This window comes from Grammomys surdaster, unplaced genomic scaffold, assembly GCF_004785775.1.
Source record: "Grammomys surdaster isolate TR1022 unplaced genomic scaffold, NIH_TR_1.0 63, whole genome shotgun sequence".
Classification (NCBI taxonomy): Eukaryota; Metazoa; Chordata; class Mammalia; order Rodentia; family Muridae; genus Grammomys; species Grammomys surdaster.
In genome coordinates, this window is record NW_021604565.1 from 30,079,002 (window position 1) to 30,102,288 (window position 23,287).

Here is a 23,287-nt window from a genome sequence, read left to right on the forward strand (position 1 = left end):
AGAGTTGGACAAGGTTGTCTCTAAAGTTTTCAACGTGCTATGAAAATAATCTTACAGATAAAAAAGACAGGGCCCTTAGGCATGAGTGTCTCAAACACAGGGCAGAGAATTGCAAATAATCTGATCAGGGGCCAGCAACTGTCTAGGCAGCAAGGAAAATAGAGTGTGTCACTGTCTCCAGCAGCATCAACTGACAAAGGATTAATCTTGAGACCAAGTATATAAGACACCGACACAAACACACAAACACACACACACCACAAACCTGAAAAAAAACAAAGATAACTAAAATTTAGAAAATGGAGGGCTGACTAATGAAGAACTTAGTGGTCAGGGGCTACATTGTCTAGTCAGTGCTTAAAGAGATAAAGAGAATAAAAAACAAATATCAGTTATTGGCTGTTCTCTCTGTACCAAGGAACCTAATAAAGCACTCTAAAGAAGTTACCTCATTCTGTCTCTACAGTGCCCTCATTATTATTCCTATTTAAAGATGAGGCTATTGATTTGTTGAGATAGTCAGTGCTCAAGTTAGTCACCTTACAAGGAGCAGAACTAGGATTCTATTCAAACTAAACACGTCTATATAATGGGAATTACTGCCTCTAAGAATAAATTGGAACAAAGGAACGAGATGCAGTGTCAGCTGGGGATGATTTTGAAATGAAACACTATCATTTAAGAGCAAGAATAAAATTCTAGACTGCAATAAGAAACTGTGTTTTTTTTTTTTTAAAGAGGGCCTTTAAAGTCTAAACCTATGGTTTGAATCTGGTTTTATTTAAATTTAAAAAATTTTCAAAATGGACTATATGTAGATTCCCTTGATATATATTCCCCATAAAAGTGAGAAGCCTGATCATATTTTATAAAGTTATAAAAAGCTTCAAAGGGGTCAGAGTTGGAAGTAAATGAGCCTGCTCACTTCCAGGACATGGGGATAAAAGAATGGCTGGAGAGGCAAAGACATCTTGGGAGCACACAAAAGCCACCTTCTTATAAGTGGTTTCAAATGGGTGGAGAAAATTGTCATTCAAAGACAGAACACTGGGCCTTTTCAAGAAAGCTTTCCAGCAGTTCCAGGGGGGGTAAGGGTGAGGACTAAGTATTAATTATGTTGTTGGCTCCTCTCCATTCTGCAGAGCACAATTCCCATATGCATCTGTGAGAGCCAAGGGTTAAAACCTGAGAAATCTGTGGGAGGTTAACTTGGTAGACAACAGACCACTTACACTAAGCAGCATTGATTCTAACCTAGCCACACCTACCTCTCAAGTCGGGACCGCTTTGTAAGGGAAAAGAAAAACTACTTCTAAAGGGCCACCTGTCTTAGCTTCAGATCACCCAAAATTATTTCAGCTGAACTCCTTCAAATCAGAAGAGTCTACCCTCCATTCCTGAATTTGAATCTAGAGAAAGCATCATTCTGGATTAATCTGAACCCATGTGTGTGTGTGTTTTGTCCAAGGATTCTAGGGAAGCCAGATGGGGCTGGTAGCATGGTCACCTCCCAGAATAAATTCGGGTAGAGCATAAAACTACATGCAACAGATCCCAGCACACTGCTGCTAATAGATCAGTCAGATTGCTTTGTTAAAGCATAAAAAACAAACACGGGGAAACTGCTTTAGGTTGGAAAAAACAAAAGCAAAAGATGGAAACATCAATCTAGGAACAAAATCCCCATGAAAGTTGAAACAGATCCTGTTTCTTATTTAAAAGAGCTTAAAAACCATCAACATGTTGACCATTTTATCAGTTCAATTTACTTTGAAAGCCTGAAAATGTCAATTATTAGCCTCCAGTTACTTCTGAAGGGATGGACAGTCCCATAATCTCACTGGGAAAATTGAGAAGTTTGGTGGGAAATGAACTAAAATGGACATTTCCCCAACCCTGGTCTACTGTGTCAAACCCTCCCAGCTGCCCTACATAGACTACACTCTGCATCTAAAGTTGGGAATCAAAATAAGTAAACACAAAGTAAACACAGTAGGTTGTAATATATTTAAAAATAATGATAACGGAAACTGTAGTAATCATCTAAAAGAATTACACACTCTTGGATGAAAAGTTGACAAAGTAAAGATTAATAAGATAAAAGATGTAAAAGGCAGGTCCAGGAGAAAGGTATTCTTAACTAAATGATGGGATGAGAGAGGAGAGAGAGAGAGAGAGAGAGAGAGAGAGAGAGAGAGAGAGAGAGAGAGAGAGAGCAGGAAGGGGGGTGGGGAAGTCAAATGAGGCATAGAATGAACCTTGAAGAAGAAAACAATGCCTGGAAAGTTATTTTTGAATCAGTAAATTCTCATAAATTTGACATGTTTACATTTAGTTGAAATGAAGCTGACTTAAATTGATGTCTCATCAATTGACCTATAACCGTAATTTTATAAACATTGACAAAATAAAGGTAACTTACACAGACCAAAAGAATGTTCCAGCTCTCACTCCTTGCTTGGTGGCTGTAATCCATAGCTAATGAGGAAAATATAAGAGGCTTTTTAATACATTCTGAGTTCTGGTCAAAGAAGAAAAAGACTAAAATACATTAGATCTGATATGGTATACTCTACTCATGCCCACCATAAAATTCACAGTATTTCCAACCATTTTTCTTTCACATCTGGAAGTCAGCCTCATTATTTCCATAAATGTTACTTAATACATATTCTGAAAAAGTTCTCAAAAGCTCTGCTGTGATGCCACCGCCTTTCGAAAAATATATTTCATCCCCCAAAGTCTCTCTTTTCTATACCTGTCTTTTCTGATCATTGTTTTAAGCGTTACTTATATGGCAGAATTCTGCTCATCAAAGGATGCAGGGATAGACCATATGTTTCTTTTACAACTGTTGGCCTTATGGAGTAGAGTCCCAATTTGGTACCCAGATGTCAGAATCCTTAAATCTAGCTTGTCATGTTTGACTTTAAACTAGATGAATGGGGGGTGGGAGGGGAAGAACGAAAAAGACTACTTTCTAATCTATAGTTTCTTCTATATTGCTCATTTAGCTTTTTTTTTTTCTTTTTAGTGAATGGGGCTCTAAGGGAAAGCTCCTAGAATAGGCTAGGTGAATGGAGCATTACTTGAAGAGTATTTTAAAATATTCTCTATGAACCAGCCATTGATGCATGCCTACAATCACAATACCAAGGTGTCTGAGGCAAGAGGACAACCCTAGGATACACAGTGAGGTGGGGTTTATTTTTGTTTTTGATTGTTCATTTGTTTGTTTTTTGTTTTCTTTTGTTGAGTTCTTTCTAGCTCATGCTGATGAAAAGAAGCAAAAGATGAAAGTGTTCCGAAGCTAAGCTTCGACCCTTTGCAACCTGGACCCTGACCCTTGCTTCTGTCACCTAACAGTTGCATGGGCCTCCAGAAAGCTATTTCATTATTTCATGCTTTGGTTTCCCTCCCGACGCAGATGGACTTTTCTAGTGCGTGGGATGATGCTCTATTTTAATGAGTTAATTCACTTAAAGTCCTTAAACCAGTGTTTTAGCATTGGGTAAACAGTTCACTTCAGACTTTTATTATTACACAATAGTGAAAATCAGTGGAATCCATTTACTTCAAGCATTAAAAACAGCTTACGGTGGCAAGTGTCCCACTAGAAGTCTGTGGGAAGAAACCCTCTCAAATGAAGAGAAAAGGCAACACATGACAAGTGTAGCTAAAGACCAAAGCAAACAGGAACGTTTTCACGTTCCATTGCATCCAGACTTTCCATTGCATCCAGACTTTGGGAGTATCTTATGACTCTGATAGATATCTTTATTTTATTACTTATTTGTTTACTGTAGAAATACGTAATTGGGAAGCATAGGGATCAAGGAGTTTGGTTAACCATTTCAAAGATGCCTAACTCGAAAACTTCTAAAAGGATCCTAGAGCCCCTTGGAGCATCTGGAAATCTGCTCCCTAAGGAGTCTCAGCTATTGTAGTTAACAAGTGAGCCATAAAGTACGAGAGTATTGACACTTGTGGGTTTCTGAGTGAGCAAGAGGGAGGAGGACCTCACCTCAATCTCATGGCTTCCTCTGATCTAGGACATCTGTTTCTCTGGGATGGCTCAAAGATTTAGGGATCTCAAATTGCTGTAAGTATCTCTCTTTCGTCTGGTCCAGCACTGGGAAACAACTTTCCACATTATAGATAACCTCTGGCTTGCACCATCCAGATTTCATAATTCATCCTACACTTTACCCTCAACAATCCTACCAACAAAGAGATGACTCAAATTAAACCACCTTGTGCCAGCCTCTAAAGTGTCCCAGATCCTAAAGAGACCTGTTCCTTGTAATATAGGACCAATGTTTATACTTACTTTATTTCCAGTGACACACATTCACTGCATTCATATCCAAACAACTTCCTGGAAAACCAGCTGCCTTGCTGTTTCCAAGAAAACTGTATCAAATACCAAGTAGTATTTGCTATATAAGAAATATGAGGTCAACTTGGAGCTTGTTAAAGAAAAAAAATCATAACATGAACGTCTCAAATAAAGACCTACATTTTCCAAAATTATAGTGTAGTGCTCATGCTGATGTATAGTAAAATCCTAGGTATAACTTTTAGCTGACCGGAAGAAGGATTTGCAGGGATAGAAGGTTGCAAATACAGTGTGAAGATGATAAGGAACAATGGTGAAGTTATTCTGACAGCCCTCAAGGAAATCAAGAGTAAGGATACAGGAGGAATGACTGGAACCCCTGGGTGGGTGGACTGCTCAAAGGAGCTTCTCAGGTGCCTGGCCTGGCCTAGCTCCACCCTAAACTAAGGATGACCAAGATATCATTTGAAACATGCTATCATGTGAGAATGTGTTCAAAAAACCTTGTTCAAATATGGAATACCTTCTCAATAAAATGTTGGTGTGTACACTAAACAATATAAGAAAAGTCATACCTTTGGTATATATAAAGGAAAACACCAGAGGGCTGGCTTCACATGCTGTACTTTCAGGATACTCCTAGCCGTCATCCCAACCCATGGCCCTCCTCAGTGGACTGGCAAGCCCGTTCGTGTATGATATAAAAGAATTTGCAATAAATCGCTTATACTGGTGTCAAAAATCAGAATCTATCTTCTTACATAGAGCCTTTTATAGACTAGCCTAGCCTTAAGCTCATCATATAACAGAAGATCCTGGTCCTAGTAGCCTCTACCTTTCAAGGACATGGGCATACCATTAGTCTCGGTTATCTGTGAGTTTTCTGTATTTTCCAGAAATTATCTGTTGGGAATCATAATTTATATCTGAAACATCCCAAAATATAAATTATTAGGATAATTTGAAGATCAAGAAGTGTGTTTCTAGCTAGGCATGGTATTGTTCATCTATAATTCCAGCAGTAGGAGGCTGACACAGGAGCATCAAAAATTTGAGATCAAATATAAAAACAAAAAAATGCCTTTCTTCTGAGAAAAAAAAAAAGGCAAGAAAATGGTCCCTCCTTCTTGGTAGCTACTACACTGACTATATTTCTAAAAGGAAATAAGGGGCCTAATTGGAAGAGAAGAAAAAAGTAAATATCAGAGAAGATATGAAATTAAATTCATATTTACTCATATAAGCAGTATTCATTAATTATAGTGGGATACATACATATACAAAAAACAAGAAAGGAAAAGGAGACTAGGTTGGAAAGTAAAAAAAAAAATTAATGGTTAATGAAGGGCAAGAGAGACAGACATGGGGGGGAACATGGGCTAAAATACTCTACCAAAGATGATATATAAAATTATTCATGCCAATATAAACATTTCTTTTATTGTTTAGTATACACAGCAACATTTTTTTCATTTTTTTATTATTTTATTTTTTTTAAATCAAATTGTAATTTTTTACTTATTCACAGAGGGGTTATAAACACAAAAAGGCAGGACATGGGGAAGGGGATGACACCGGAGCCTGGGTGTTCAGGGGGAGTACAGATATTTTTCAGAGTAGCAAGAAATTTGTCAATTTTTTTTTCTGGTGCTGAGGACTGAACTCAGAGCCTTGCTACCAAATGCTAAGCACATATGCAATAGTATCAAAATTTATTAGCCCACTAGTATGATTAATTAAGATGCCAAACATGCTATAATATCTGAAAACATATTTGAGAAAATTGTCTTGGGGAAAAAGAAGGTAACTCCAAGAAATTCCTACATCTGTCTAACTTATCATTCTATTGAAAGACATTTTTGTGAAGATCAGCTTAAGAAAATTCTCTAGGCCCACGCATGGTGACACAACCCTGTAATCCTAGCATGCAGGAGTCTGAGGTAGAAGTTTTTAGTTGTTTTTTTTTAATTTTTTCTCAAAGCATAATTAATTCACACAGGGGTATAAACACAGAAAGGCAGGATGCAGGGAAGGGAATGACACTGGAGTGTGGGTGTTCAGGGGGAATACAGATATCTTCAGAACCAGGTATTGGCTGGGTGAAGGTTCAGGGGACAAGTCACTATGACTCTGCCTATGACTCACTTGTCCTTATCTAAGTTGGTATTGTCTGCCAAGGCTACCTCTTTACAAGGTCTATGACTACTCAGGCTTATAAATTTCCACAAAAGCTGCCTGTTAACATTAGCTTATAGCCATCTGTTTCAATGTTTTTCCACTGAGACCCAAGACTTGGTATTAGTATACATGTATGACAGGCCTATTGCTGATTTTAGGCCTATGGCTGATTTTAGGCCTACAGTGTGTAAGCAGGGCTGCCCCTGACATCTCCTCCCTTCTCTAAGTATAGAAGGGCTGTGGCAATTCTAAACTTGTGAAGGCAGAGATAGAGGCCTGACCTCCAGTAATTGAAGGGAACCTTGTAATGGCTCCAGTCCCCCTGTCGTTGTCCAGTGAGGCATGAGGGCCATACCCATCCTGGTGTCTTTTTCTACACAGCGACATTTTATTGAGAAAGTATTCCATAGTTGAACAAGATTTCTTGAACACATTCTCACATGTTAACTTTTTTTGATTTTTTTTTTTTTTAGATTTTATAAAACTAGGGGGTAACAAACACTTAATAATCTCATAGTATGGTCAAAGTTCTGGGAGACTGAAGCCTGGAAGGATTTTTTAAGTCAAATCCTAAGCTCCCAGAAGAGCGTCTGCAGAGGCCATATGGATATCTTTTATTTCAGGGCTCAGAAGTGTGGGAATTGTCAAAACTGAAGACACTAAAATGCAGGCCTTCCCCCCCCCACAAAAAGAAAGAAAGAAAGAAAGAAAGAAAGAAAGAAAGAAAGAAAGAAAGAAAGAAAGGAAGGAAGGAAGGAAGGAAGGAAGGAAGGAAGGAAGGAAGGAAGGAAGGAAGGAAGGAAGGAAGAAAGAAAGAAAGAAAGGAAGGAAGGGAAGAAAGAAAGACAAAAACAACACTTTACTAATTTTTTTTAAGTAGAAAGAAAAGTTCTACAGTTCTTTATTAATTCAGAGAAATGTAAGTTATTATTTCTCAGAACTTGAAGCAAACATACATTTATTTAGAGGTTGTTAAAACTTTAAACAAATAAACTAAGAAGATACTAAGTGTAGATCTCCTAGCCCTTAATCCTTATAACTCTGTTGATTTTTCTCTAGAAGTCCAACATTTGCCATTTGTGCCCTAGAAACTGTAGCTTGGAAACCAGGCAAATGCCAATATGATAGTAAGGTCTTGCTGTGTTGTCAGGAATGCTAAGAATCAATAAAGCTTTCCCACTGGAACCAGAGTGATCAATGGGAAATTCAGCACTTGCTGTAATTAACTATAATATATAGGTATGGGAACAGGCAAGCTTGTCAAAAAGGAAAATAAGCTGGAAATATTTTTCAAAAATATAAGCAAATAACTGTAATCCTTTTAGCAATTGCAAAGAAATTGTCTTGTATAGTCAAAGTCACAGAGCTGGGTAGGGAAGAGTTTTGAGTGACCAGAGGGGCATGTAGGACTGCCAGTTCAACACACGAGTACATTGTAGATTTTTGTTAACAATTTCACACACATATCTGATGTATTTTGATCAGATTCTGCCTCCACCGCCCCCCCCACGCCATTAGTCTCTTGCCCTCTATCCCTACCTTCAGCAGAAGCAGACAAGCTCCCGAGAATCAGGAGATAGTGAGAACCTGAAGTAAAGGTTGGAGGAGAACAGACCATGGACAGCTTGCTGCTCTCCAGGTAATTACAGCCAATGCACAAGCAACAGGGCTGTGGCTATGCAGGCCTGGGGCTACCAACACTAAGAAAATGGAGCCCTACTGGCTTGTTTGTTTGTTTGTTTGTTTGTTGTTACTCTTATTTTGTTTGGGCTTGGTTTGTTTTTCCATTCTTTTTCTTTTCCATACAGGAGATATAAGCCAGGAAAGTGCTCTACCACAGAGCTACTTCCCCAACCTTCTTTGTACTTTTTTACATTGAGACAGGGTCTCACTAAGTTGTTTGGGCTGACCTTGAACTTGTGATCCTTTTAACCTCAGCTTCCCAAGTAGCTAAGATTATAAGTCTATACTCTATAGTCTTACCTCCCACACAACTCTCCAGCCCCTAGGAGCTGAGGGCTGAACCCAGGACCCTGTGCTTGCTACCCAAGTACCATATCGCTATGCTAAATCCCCAAGCCCTTGGGTCTTAAGGAAAAACTTCCCAGGGGGTGGGGAGAACACCAAACATGTTTCAAATTTATTAGGTAAAATCTGTCTCAAATGAAGTGCAGAGCAGATCAACCCCAATACAAGCAACAAGTGAACCACAGGCTTTTGATTTAATCTTTAGACTAGAAATGAATAAGCCAGTCTCTTTCCCCAAGCAACCCACAAACCACCACAGATGAGCTTTTTCAAAAGAAGTTAGTTTAATGTATGATAGGGAAAGAAAACTAGAGCTGATGAATCACTTATCTTTGTTAAAGCAAGAATCCTGGGCACAGATCCTATGCTGGCTACTCTTCTATGGACTTGACACAAGCTAGAGTCATCAGAGTAGAGGAAGCCTCAACTGAGAAAATACCTCCAGTAGATCAGATATAAGTAAGCTTATGGAGCATTTTCTTAACTAGTGATTGATGTAGGTAGGTTCAGCCCATTGTGGGTGGAGCCACCCTTGCACAGATGGCCCTGGGTTCTAAAAGAAAGTAGGCTGAGCAGGGAAGCCATGGAGAGCAAGCCAGTAAGCAGCACCCTCCATGACCTCTGCATCAACTACTGCCTCCAGGTTCCCTCCCTGTTGGAACTCTCATCCTAACTTTCTTCAATGATGACTGGCAATATGGAAGTGTAAGCCAAATACACTCTTTCTTCCCCAACGTGCCTTTTTGGTCATGGTGTTTCATCGCAGCAACAGAAACTCTACAACAGATAGTTCAACTGAAGTTTGGAAGGAAATTGAGAGACCAGTGCCTGGTTTGCAAAGGAACATTTCCTGGCTAAGTACCTCATGGTGAGTACGGGAGCAAAACTTATCCTGACTAAAGTAACTTCAGATAGTGGTTCTCAACCTTCTTAATACTATGGCCCTTTAATACAGTTCCTCAGGTTATGGCGACCCCTAACCATAAAATTATTTTGTTGCTGCTTCATAACTGTAATTTGGCTACTCGTTTGAATCATAATGTAAATATCTGATAAGCAGGATATATGTGACCTCGGTGGGGGTCACGACCCACAGCTTGAGAACCATTGCCTTAAGAGCTAGAACAAAGCTGTTGGGGATGTGCTCGCCAGTAGATCACACGCTTCAGGTACAAGGCCCTTGGTTCAATACTCAGCAATATGAACAAAAATAAACACAAGTAGTGGAGGGGGGGGAGATCCTGTAGACTTGTATCAGCATATAGGAATGAGGCAGAAGGAAAAGACGGAAGAAAAGCAGGCAATAACTTGTAGTTCCCAGCAGGCCCATCTCTCTCATCATCTCCATTTTCTCTGGAAACTCACTCAAACACGGTTGTGTGGCCTTTTGCCATCTCTTTTTAGAGCTTGCTTCCCTCACTTTAGACTGCAATTCATTCATGAGGATGAGCACAGCCCCACCCATAGGGGTGAGAAGAAATTCAAGGCCAGGCAGCTTGAGAAGAGCAGCAATGTATCTACTCCCCTTAAAAACACCCAGGAAGTTTGACTTGAGAAGACTTGAGTCGGGAAGTGAGCTCAACTTGTTTCTCCAATGGGCAGATTGAGTCAGTGCCCTGGACTTACATACACACGTGTATATGCATCCTGATGCAACCTGAACACAGGAGTAATCCACTGACCTCTTCATCAGAAGTCGCAGGACTGTATCAAAGCATTATCAAAAAGGAGAACACCTTAAGGAACTCCATTAAAACACAAGTGAGATGCACAGCCTCATGAGCAAGTGGGTGGCGACTTCCCAGATGTGATCATGGCGAGAGAGACTCCGGAGTGAGAGCGCTCAGGCTGATTGATTTTAAAGGTAAAATTAAGCTGTAGAAGTGACAGTCTGAAAACTTACTGTGGAGCTTCAAAACTTGACATGAGCACTTCCCAAATCTTCACTCTATCTGCTAGGTTTTTAAACAGGAATGAGAAGTGGCTTTTACTCAGCATTGCATCTGACCTTGGTGTTATTTAGCCAAATGTCCTACATAGTTGCATCATTCAGGAAAAAAAAAATGAAATTAAATTGAATTACCAGTCTAATATTTTTATAAATAATTTTTCTGCTCAAATTAACTGAAATTATATTTTCACTGGGAACCTTATATAATGTACAAATCTAAAAGGTTTATATATGTGCTCCTAGAACACAGACAAACCATTCCTTATAGTGCTTAATTCCTACATGTGCCTATAATATATGCAAATCATGTCTGATAGTGCTTCATGCTCTGTATGCTCGTATACTTAGCAAATAGTTACCTATAGTTTTTGTCTATACGGTCTTTAGATAGGTCAGATTTCAATACAATGAGTTTAAAAACTATAGCTACGATGGTCCTTAGTATTCTCACGGTGCCTCTCTTGATCAAGATAATAGACAGAAACACAAATCAGTTTCACCACAAATCTTGGGGAACATTAGGAGACTTAGTCAAATGTGTCAACTGGGAGAGCTAGCAAGGAAGCAGGCCAACAAAGGAGAACAGAGAATTTACTTCATGGGACAGGTTAACAGATTCTCTCTGCTGTGTGCCTGCAGAAGGTAATGAATGTGTGGACTTTTCTGCTGCTGAGTCATGTTAGCATGACTTCCCAGAGGAAACTTGATGTCAACACCAAGTGTAAGGTGATCCAATTACATCAGAGTCCCGTTTATCTCCACATACCCGGGTGGTTCCTGAGAAGAGTTGGTTTCCATAATCAAATTATTACCAAAGGCCAACTTGAGATAGTCAGATAGCGCTCACATTTCTACCATTTTATTTGCTCATAAAATATTCCTCTATCATAAACTTGTGAAATCTACCCTGTCAACTAAATTTCACTGGGATCACAAACTAAGTCATCACTGACTTCTGGGAATCCAGCCTGAATAAAAACAGCAAAGTCAGAACATCTATTATAAAGAGCCTTTTCTACAGGCATACAGGAAGTCAGTCAGTGTTTATTTAAAAAGAAAAAAAAGAAGCCCACATTTATTCTTGCATAGTGATTTACCTATTAAGAGAGAGGAATATTTTGACAACAGATGACCTTCTCTCAGAAAGTGATACCTTGTAGCACATGTCTAACTTACATTCCTTATGCTGCCCATCTGTGGAAGCCAATGCTCAGATTCAAGGCCATCTCAGCATGTCAGCTGTGTGGGGTAAGGGAGGATGCTGCTTTCCTCTTTCAGACTTCTATGTAGAGGTCTAATGAGCTACCTCCCTGACAGTTGCTGCGGAAACCTGAGATGCAACCAGTTTCCACTCTCCCTCTGAACATCCGATTGACTGTGTCCTGGTCTATGTTCCTGTGGTGATTCTGAGCCTCCTGACCTGCAGTTTGTACTTTTAAGCCCAGCTCTAGACAGTCAACAACCACGGCTTTATGTCAGTGCATTTCTCATGTCTGACCAAAGCAGGTTGCCTAACCATACGGTCACAGGAAAAACACCAGGGGAAGCTGCCTGGAGCCTCTTGATTTTCTGCCCAAGTGTCTGAGGTACACTACAGGATCTTCCTCAAAGTATCAGTCTCTGCCTCAGTACTAAGGTAGGATCCCAGTTATTACACCTACCCTGTATGATTGAAAGGGATTTATAAAATAACCTATAAATTTCCTATGAATATTAATTCATTCCTTTTCTCCAGAAACCATTCTTTTTGCTGCTTATGATACCACTGGAGTTCAAAATATTTGGGAACACATAGTTCTTTTTCTTTTGTATTGTATCCCCAAATTTAATAAATCAGTAGTATTTGATTGTTCATTCATTTAGGAGCTCTGACATTCAACCACAATACATTTCTACCACTATCATCCTGAAGAAATTTATCATCTCACACTTTTATCAGTATAACTTATGTTCACACATGTACATATATAGATGCATATATGTGTATATATACATATATGTGTGTACATATGTATATATTATATACCCACATGTATATAAATGTAGACATACAATGCAAATATGCTATATACATAGTCACATATACACATAGAAAATGTATACATATTTTAACACATACATGAAATATCAAAAGATGAAAACACCTCCATTTTACACAAACTCTTTCAAGGTCCACAGGTCCATGGACACAAAGAACTGAAGACTTACCGGTTGGCCTCCCCACCATCTGTGATTAAACTTCTCTCTCCCTCGAAGATGGAAGGTAGCATCAAAGACAGGATCATACATTGAATTGCCAACAATTCCATGGGATTCTGGATATAAACCCTTTGTGTAAGAGCAATTTTATTGTTAAAATAGCATTGTAATAATCTACATATAATAGTTTTATCATCAATTTTCTTATCATAGAAGGTTTTATAACAATATTGAATTAACCAAATCAAGTAGGATATGCATAGCCTTTGTTTTGAGTTCATTTTAGCACACATGAGTTGTAACTAATTTTAAATCATTTTAGAAATTTAAGATGGTGGCAAGAAATCTAATATTTTTCTTTTTGACTGCTGAAATGTAACAAAATGGACTTCATTATTACTTCGTTCAAAATGTATACAAATCTCCAAAGAAGATTCCATTCATCATTCTATGTCTTCTTCAAATCAATAACTTAAATAATCATAAGAATAGAAAATTATGTTTGAAACAAGAAACTAAGGTAGTGTTTGGAATGTTTGAAAATAAAAACATAGAAGCCCTGAAACTGACATTCTTATTTGAAAGTTCAGAAGACAGAGGATAGACTTCTCTGAAGTTGACAGTTTAATGGGAAGCTAGGCTTGAATGATGCTTGAAAAAGCTATAATTTTAATTTTGCAATTCAGTTCAGTCATTCACAAACTTTGAGTGGCTCTCACTGTGAACAACACTGGCAAATGGAGGAAAATGGATTTTCTTTGAATTCTGAGCCACATGCTCTTAAATTCCCCTTCAGGCCATCCAGCTATATCAGCTAGTAAAAAGTCTTTACCTCCCAGCCTAAATGTCTGAGTTTCATCCCAGAACTCTATGGAGAAAGGATAAAACTGACTCCTCAAAGTTGTTCCCTGACTTACACGTGCACATGTGTGCACACATGATCCAAACAAATAGGTTTGACCAACACAAGTCAAACTTTATATACTTAAGTGACTTTTTCTTTTGTTTCCATCTTTTGCTTTTGTTTTCTTTAAGAGAGAAAGAATATAAAGTTGAGGGAGTAGGGAATTGTCTGGGAAGAGTCAGGATACAAGAAAGGATACAAGAAAAATAAGCTGTGTGAAATCCCCAAATAATTATTAAAATAATATTATAGTTAAAGAAAGTTCTATATTTAAAGAATTAACCCCTCCTTCAAGCCATTACAGGGTTAAATTAGACCTTTGGATATACATTACTCAAAAACAAATACTTACAGTGGCCAGTGTATACAGGTTAGGAAAGGTTTTTGTGGGGTACACAGGCCTCATGTAAGGAGCATGGGTGCCACAGGACCCTGGAAGTAGAAAATGAGTTATCGTCAGTTATCAGGAGAAGAAAACCATCCAGAACCACTTCATATATAAAGTTCATTTTCTCAACTATGATAAACATACTACTTTCTTTTATTTCCAATAATGAAATGAAATTTATTAAGGAGAGAAGAAAGAGGAGGAGGAAGAAAAGGAAGAGGAAGGAGGAGGAGGAAGAGAAAGGGAAGAAAGAGACAAAAGAAGGAATGAAAGAAGGCAGAGGGAAGAAAGGGACGGACGGACGGACAGACAGACAGACAGACAGACAGTGCCTCTATGCTCTGGAAGCCTAGCAGAGCAATGGCTACCTTGGATGAGAACATGGAGTGAGGAAATGACTTACGTAGCTTCTCAATGTTGGGCATAACCTTGCTGCCTTTCTTCATGTACGACGCACGGAACCCATCCACAGAGAAGATGATTAAAGGAGGGCGGGCAAACCTTAAATAGTAACAGGGTGAGTCTCTTGAGAAACTATTGCCATAGGCATTCCACAGTATCTAGCCACACTCAGTGACTAGGACCAATCAGTACTAGAAAGACACAAGAAGGGAGGACAAGCTTAGGCTCCCAACCACATAGCATTTGAGGCAACCGAGTTCAGAATTAACTGGGCAAAGTCACCATGGCCAAGAGAAAGTAGTTGACTCTGCTGTTGTTTCCTATCTTACAAGCAAGGGTCTTCAGGAAAGAAAGAAAGAAAGAAAGAAAGAAAGAAAGAAAGAAAGAAAGAAAGAAAGAAAGAAAGAAAGAAAGAAAGAAAGCAACATCTGCCAAAAGTATGTATTTTATCCAACTTTGGATTTGGAAAGTTCTTGCCTACTTTTCAAAACTCAGCTCAACGTTTACTTTCTATGATGTTAGTTGCCCATGCTTCTGAATTCCTTCATGATGTTGAGACATATCTACCTTATTTGTATTCATATATACACTATTGTATATCTGGTTTTTTAGTTATCTTTTAATGGCTTCCACCCAGGAACTAGTTATATAGACTAGGCAGCCTTCAAATTCATAATTCTCCTGCTTCAGCCTCAGTGAGATTATAGGCATGTGCCACCATGTCCAATTTTAATAAATACTTACCAGATGTATTAGAAATTAATGAATACTTGAATGAGGTATGATTAACTACAGTAACATTCTTCCCACTAAACCTAAGCACCATAAAAGCATTCCTTCAAATCTATTGTAAAGCTGATACCAAGGTGATTTAAATTATTAAGAATTTTTAAAAGGACTCATTGATCCAGGTCAAAAATGGAACTTTATCATTCTAAGGGTGTAGTTGGTCAGTCATAAGAGAATAGTGAACTATGTACAGAGTTCTTTCTAATAACTTGAAGCTAAGTGAGAAACTCTTAGTTTGTCATATTATAAGTAAAACATATTTTAAAGGGGTCCTACAAAAACAGTCAGAAATTGTTTCATCCCATTCCATAATCCAAAGTGCTGAGATGTCTACTTCTTCTTCTTCTTAGGCCTAATTAAGATTCTTAAGAGGAGAGAAAAATAAAGATATCTAAACACCTAAGTTCTGCATCCCAGGCTGCAATACATGCATACACAAATATTTACAGACTAAATACTTTATGAAAACATATTTGTTGAGAATATATTTTCTCAGTTTCCTGGAAGGCATAAGTGTCCAATTTCAGACACACTTGAGCTGTTAGGTATCTCTCAGTGTGGCTGTAATGACCCTGTAAGTCACCCCTTTAGCTGAGAAGTAGGTTTTTGCCAAATCTGTTGAGAGCTACCTTCTTGGATAACAACTTTAAAAATTCTAGCATATCCTTCTTCCTTTCCCCTCCCTCACACACTAACGAAGGCAAGAACAGAACTGCTGTGGGGGAGGTGCAGTGGTAGAGCAGAGAATGGTGGCAGGAAATGCATCCTCCAGAGATCAGCAGATGCACTTTGGTGGACCACAGCAGACACTGAGACTCCAGCATGCACAGTAGTGATAGGAAAAAAACTGAAGGAAAAAAGAACATCAAAGCTTCAAGATAGGACTGGCAGCATGGCTCAGCAACTGACTTGCTTGCCTGCAAGCCTGTTGATTGGAGTTGGATCCCTGGTAGCCACGCAAAGGCTGAAAGAGAGCATCAACTCCACAAAGTTGTCCTCTGACATCCACACACATGCTATAGCGTGAGTGGTGGCATACACACTCTAAACACACACACACACACAAACACACAAAAATACAAATATCACATAATCAATCAAGTTTTATTTTATTTTTTTAAAACCCTCAACCCTCAAGATAGATTGGCTGGCAATGTATTTATAAGAACTCACACAAGATTATGTGGAGACGGGAATCTCCATCTTAAGAAGTTTGTAGTCATTTACCCTTTGTGATGGCTTATCAAGGGATATGGACTACTTCATAATATCCATGAGACAAAATACACTTACCCTGCAGGGCATTCAGGAACTCTGATTTCTTCACAGTCATCATCTACCCAGTGTGATTCTCCTACAAGAAAAAAAAATGGGGACATTTGTTGTGAGTCTATTTATAGCTGCCACCCAGAGAGTAGAAGGGCAACGCCAGAATCTGTGTCCTCTTTGGTACTTGTTTATGGGATACCATCTAAAAAGAAATTCTGAAATAAAGTCTAGTGTCTGCTCTGGCTTTTAAAGTACACCCATACATGGTGGGAAAGCTAAGATTTAATAACCTCAAATGGTGTTTATTTCAGCTTTCAGCTCCTAAACGGTTTGTAGATTTAAAAAAAAAAATCTGTGGCGTCAGTGGACAAGATTTCATGTTTGTTTCCTTCCAAAAATAAACTGTTTGGTCATTAGATGGAACATTCTCTCCCTTGCCGCTAAAGATCTCAAAGCCATAGAAAGCTTAACACAGCTTCCCTTCTGGTGGAGAAAAGGCTTATGTTGATATAATAATACCCAAGGATAACCAGATAAAATATTACAAAAGAGACTTTTCTGATGAGCATGTGTATAGTCTTGAATTTACAAATCAAAACCCAAGCTGTCTTTCCCTATTACCTTGCATCAAGATCTGAGAACATAAGATCTTCGTGTGTGGAGGCCACGGGTCTATGGCAAGTGTCTTTCTTTGTCACTTATCTGTGGTAATTTGAATAGGTTGGGCCCCAATATACTCATGTTTTTGAATGCTTAGCCCATAGGGAGTCGAGCTATTGGGAAGTTCTGTCTTGTTGGAGAAAGGGTGTCACTGTGGGGGCCGGATTTGAAGTCTTTTATGCTCAAGCTATGTCCAGTGTGGCATACAATCTCCTCCTGGCTGTCTGCAGATCAATATGTAGAGAAAATCTTGACTTCTAGAGCACCATGTCTGCCTCCATGCTGCCATGCTTCCCGACATGATGATAATGGGCTAAATGTCTGAAACTGTAAGCTGGCCCCAATTAAACGTTTTTCTTTACAAGAATCACGTTGGTCGTGGTGTCTCTTTATAGCAATAAAACCCTAACTAAGACACTATCCATCTAATTCTCTGAGGCAAGGTCTTTCGATGAACCTGAAGTTTGCGGGTTGGCTAGACTCCAATGAGACCCCAGGATCTGACTGTCTTCATCTATCACCTTACCTAGCTTCTTACATGGATTCTAGGGGACCTGAATTCAGGTCCTCATATTTTCACTGAACCATTATTTCCTCAACCCAATGTTGATATTAAATTAGGGTTCTGTTGTGGTTTATACCCAGAAATCCAGAAATGACAGTATCCATCTCTAATATGGCAGTGCTTGAAGTGGCAGAATCTTTAAGAGGCAGAGCCTAGTGGAAAGAAACAGACTTGTGGGAGCACCATTCTCACAAGGAATTGACGCACATCTCTTGGGACTTCTTTGGAGCCCACAAGAAGGAAACATCTTCCTTCCTTGTGATAGAATCTGCCTTTTTACAGTGTAGGCCAATAGTCATCTTCAGAGGTCAAACAGAAAAGGCCTTCCAACAGGGGACTTTTAGCTTCTACACTGTGAGTGATCTTATCCATAAAAAGGCCCAGCCTCTGATATTTTGACATAGCAACATAAAAGATATGGAGATGCTATTCTTTTTTTTAAGGGGGGGGTGTATACCAATATACTTTATTTAATACTACAAACAAATAATATGAATTGAGATTGCAAAATATGGAATGCTTCTTGAATCTGCGTGTCATCCTTGTGCAGGGGCCATTCTAATCTTCTTTGTATGGTTCCAATTTTAGTATACGTGCTGCCGAAGCGAGCACGAAGATGCTATTCTTTTGGAAAAAATTATCCATAAGAATTTACCTTAAGTTTCTCTAAGACAGACAAAAATCACATATTGAACAGACATAAAAATTGTGACCAATATCCCACAGACACTTTTTCCATATAAAGAACACTGGAGGTCTTCCACAGTCCAGAACCATTTAGCTACTGGATGACCGAGCAGGCTAGGAAGTAAACTAAATTAGCTTTACCAAGCACGAGTAACCTAGGGCAGCCACGTGAGGCTCACTAAAGTATTGAAATCAGAAATCAAACCACCAAAAATGGCCTTAACCTGTCACCATTCTGTGACGAATGATATTCAGGGCTTTTCCTTGTAGGCTTTGTGCTTTCCTGTTATATTTACTGCATGAAGATTAAAAGAAAAGGAGAAATAAATTCTTGATGAACGCTACATTTCAAAATAAAAGTATAACTCTTAAGAGTAGAGGAAACTTCCCAAGGCAACAGCAAGAAAGGAAGGTTTCCAGATTCAATTATACCTTACAAAATCAACTTCAAAATCTTTTCTTTCTTGCTTTCCTTTAAAAATATTTATTTATTTTTAATTTCATGTGCATCAATGTTTTGCCTGCATGTGTCTTTGTGAGGATGTTGGAACTAGAGCTCCAGAGAACTGGAGTTACAAAGAGTTGTGAGCTGCCATGTGGATGCTGGGAATTGAACCCAGGTCCTCTCGAAGAACAGCCAGTGCTCTTAACCACTGAGCTATCTCTCTACAGTGGCCCCCCTCCCTTTATTTCTTAACTAGGAATTTAATCCAAGGTCTTACACATATTATCTCCCTGGTCCTTACCTGAAGTCATTTAACAGAAATGATTTATAAACATCCTTTGCCAGGAAAAAGACTAAATTGAGGAAATAAGAGATGACGTAACCTACAGATTAAAAGCCATGGTTTTTTGCTTGAATACCCCTAAGTGGCTGGTGCGATTCCTGAAACATTTTCATATCAGGAGCCGTATCTTTTATATTTTCTGGAGGCCACAGACCACTAATATCATAAAATTATTGTATTCTACCATCAACACACATACACACATACACACATACATACTGTAAGAGCAAAGCTTTGGGTATAATGCAATCTGTCGGTGCTTTAGTGTCTTCACTAGCAAGCACACCGAGTTCTGGGCTGCTGACGGGGTCTTGGCAAACAACTTTCATGCACTGGGAACAAAAGTCACGCTCCAGCACTTCAAATGACTCTGTGATTTACTCTTAGCCACAGAGTCTCTTTTCCTGCTGCTATGATAAAATAGTCTGAAAATAACATCTCCAAAGAGAAAGGGTTTATTTCCGCTTATGGATCAAGGCCCAGTCTGCCATGGAAGGGAAAGACGGCAGCAGGGGCTTGGAGCACCCTGCCTTACCTTGTTCACAATTAGAAAGCACAGAGCCAAATACGACGTGCTAGTACTCAGCTCCACTGTATACAGTTCAGGAGCCCCTGCCCAGCGAATGTATCAGCCGGCAGTGAAGATGGGTCTTCCTGGTTAAGTGTTCCTACTACCCTGTCTAGATCTCAAGGAACATTGTGGAAGAAGGTGTGGAAAAAACGTAAGAATATACAAGATAGGGAGAAGAGCTGTAAAATGGTGTCCTGTGAGCATGGCATAGACAGTGAAGTTATAGGCCCCATGCGGCTGCAGTTGCCTGCAATGGGTCTGCACAAGACTGGGTTGGCAACAGCTAAGCATCAGCCTGAGAGGGAACCAGACTGACCTATTGGCTGCTGCTGAATTCTAGAGGAGGGGTAGGTAAACCTGTCACAGAGTTGGACATGGCTTTATTCAGCAGGACTCAAAACAAAACAAATTGATGTAAATGTGGAAAATGTCCTTCCAGGGAGGGGAGAATAAGAGTAGAAAGGAGGTGAAAATGGGTAGAAGACAGCCGAAAACAGCACTATATACGATGTGTGAGACTATCAACAAATTCTACACACATCATTTTAAGAATATGTGTCTTGGTTAGAAGCATATACTATTCTTGCAGAGGACCAGGGTTCAGTTACTAGAACCTACCTGGTAACTTACAACCATCCATAACTCCTATTCGAGAGGATCTGACACCCTCTGCTGACCACCATGGTAACAAGGCATGCATGTGCCTCACATACATGGTTTCAAACAAACACCTTATGATGGTTCATATATGCTCGGCCCAGGGAGTGGCACTACTAGAAGGTGTGGCCCTGTTGGAGTATGTGTGGGCTTCAAGACTCTTATCCCAGCTCCCTGGAAGCCAGTATTCTGCTAGCAGCCTTCAGATGAAGATATAGAACTCTCAGCTCCTTCTGCACCATGCCTGCCTGGACGCTGCCATGCTCCCATTTTGATGATAATGGACTAAACCTCTGAACCTGTAAGCCAGCCCCAATTAAATGTTGTCCTTTATAAGAGTTGCACTGGTCATGGTGTCTGTTCACAGCAATAAAACTCTAACTAAGACACACCTCAAATACATAAAATGAAATTTAAAAATCTAAACAATGTTTTTTAAAATATGGATCTTTCCACATCAGTTAATGCAAGTGTGGAATCAAATTGATTCCCCCTTACAAGCATTTAAAGAGACCTATCTCCCAGGTAACTCTAAGCCATGTCTGGGTAGCCATTACACAATGCAAGGTAAGACTCACCTATGAAAGCTTGCATTGTCAATCCCAACCCCAATTCCCTGACCTTCACACATGGTTTTCTTATAGAATATTTTCTCAATAAACTTCATGAACCAAATTCCAGGCTCTGGTGCTAAGAAACCTGATATTAACCAAAACAGAAAGTTTAGAAACCTCTTAGTTATTTATCTAATTTTGAAATGTTGATTTGCTTTCTGTTGCTTTAAATCAATGAAATTCAGAAGACAACTAAGAAAGACTATTTTAAAAATTAAAAATTATAATTCAGAGGCTGGAGGAATGACTCAATGGTTAAAACACTTGCTGCTCTTTCAGAGGACTCAAGTTTACTTCCAGCACCCATAGGTGGCTTATAACCATCCATGAATCTCGTTCCAGACAATCTGATGCTCTTCCAACAGCCACAGGCACTGTCTACACATGATGCATATATATTCATGCAGGTGAAATACTCACAAACATAAAAGAAGTAAATCAAAAAAACTACAATTCTTTTGACCTCTAAATTTCTATACCCAAGGTGCTATAGCCAGAGAATTCAGGATGCTTGGCGCATGCCCAGTATTTAACATCTCAAAGTGGTCTAAAAGCATGTACCTTTGCAGACCACTTGGTAGTTGGTACAGCAGTCTCCACGGGACAAGCAATCTTCTGAGCAGTGACAGGCATTTTCCTCATTTCGTACTTCCCCACATCTGTCTTTGGTGCACTCCCAGCCTCGAGCTGAAATCAACACAAGGAGACATTCTCATTGCCACGCACAAACCAAATGAAAGAGGCCGCACAATTGCTTACAAGGGCTTCCAACAAAAAGAGCCAGAAGCCCACATCATTGAATCTGTTTGCAAAACTTGAGCCAGCCAGAGGCCAAGAAGGCATTTGGAGAACTTACAGATAGGATGAATTTCTAATTCTTCAAAGCAGAGGGGAAATTCACAGCACAACTGAGTTCTCATACAAAAGCAAATTCCAGAAAATCAAACAAAGGATCCCCACCCTTCCAGCATGCCCCGAGTACCACAAAGAGAAAGAATATAGAGAAGTATTAATCCTCTCAAAAATCCTGACTAACCAAAATGGCTGTCTACATAAGGCCTCCTAAGGAGGTAAAATAGAGATAAAAAAGGAAATATCACTCCCGACTGAGTGATAGGTCAGGGTTCAGTTCTTCAAAGAAACATTCAAAACAGGAACCTTTTCACTTTTATCAGAGGGCTAAGGTCATATTTTTAATTAAATTTTTAAAAACAGTACAAATCTTAAGGAAAAAAAGTCTAAAAAAACATTATCAGTCACTATTCTATTTCATCTCAGACATAAGACTGTGAGATTAAACACCATATTCTAGCTAATCAATGAATATTTATAAGATGTCTTTAGTACGGTGGTGGAAATGAACTATGATTCTTGAAATTGAGGACTGTGGTGTAAAGAGCTTCCATGGATTATCCATGTATTTAGTTTTTCCAATTCCCATAATCAGTCTGTCTCATTGTTTACCATTCTCTGCGTTCTAAGGGTACAGTGAGGTGTCAAAGACAAGAGCTCCATCTTCCTGGAGCTCATATCTAAGACAGAAAGACAGACCACATGCATGCAACCAACAGGCACATCATTCAGCCACGGGAAGGGAAGCAGAGGAAGGGATGGAGCAACAGAAGGCTACCGGCACATTGGTAAAGCATCAAGGAGATCATCTCTGAACTGAAATACACTCAGACATTTCAAAACTTCATCCTCTAAGACATGTACTCAGCAGAAGCAAGGACATTCTTCTAAAACAAGGCTGTTCCTTCATGATATTCTGCCAAGAGGAGCCCTTGCTAGGTGATGGAATAGAAAGAGGTGGAACAGTCAGTGAATTACGTTCCAGTTACCTCATGGAATGCTACTCTGCTATTTGAAAGGATAGTGTTTAAAAAGATACTGCCTCCCACATGATTGTAAATACACACATGCTATCCAGACACCCTAAACAAAAAGAGAGAGTTTATACTGAAATCTTAAGGTTGCTTCCTGTAGTGGCATAGGAGAACCTTAAGAACATTTCTTTTCTCCCTTCGACTTTTTGTTATTTGACATTTGATTCTTCCGCATTCAAATACATGTTGGCTTTAGACATCAGAGAATAATGTGCTTTACAGAATGTTGTTATAGTCTGTATTAAACCAGGAAGAATGGCATGAGCTAGATTCAAAGAGAACTAAGCTAGAATCACAGACGTATTAAGTTTTGCAAAAAGTTTTCAGAGCAGAATGTTGGCCTAACTTACTAGGGACAAGATGTTCAAGGTAAGACAGAAACATAAAATGTTTTAAAATCCTCAGTGCATGT

General features: G+C 39.2%; 1 protein-coding gene and 1 non-coding gene across 8 annotated transcripts in view; both read right to left on the reverse strand.

The window, feature by feature from the left end:
• Positions 1-23,287, reverse strand: part of Enpp2 (ectonucleotide pyrophosphatase/phosphodiesterase 2) — a 115,287-nt gene that overhangs the window by 48,180 nt on the left and 43,820 nt on the right. For all 7 annotated transcript variants that reach the window (XM_028767898.1, XM_028767915.1, XM_028767888.1 and 4 more), the window contains exons 4-9: positions 21,551-21,676; positions 16,472-16,532; positions 14,391-14,488; positions 13,952-14,031; positions 12,705-12,824; positions 2,423-2,478 (exon numbers count right to left, since the gene is read on the reverse strand). In XM_028767898.1, the coding sequence (XP_028623731.1) occupies positions 2,423-2,478; positions 12,705-12,824; positions 13,952-14,031; positions 14,391-14,488; positions 16,472-16,532; positions 21,551-21,676 (541 nt within the window). The remainder of the gene's footprint in view (positions 1-2,422; positions 2,479-12,704; positions 12,825-13,951; positions 14,032-14,390; positions 14,489-16,471; positions 16,533-21,550; positions 21,677-23,287) is intronic.
• LOC114621898 lies at positions 18,178-18,284 on the reverse strand. The gene has a single exon (XR_003711487.1). It is a non-coding gene; the product is annotated as a U6 spliceosomal RNA (small nuclear RNA).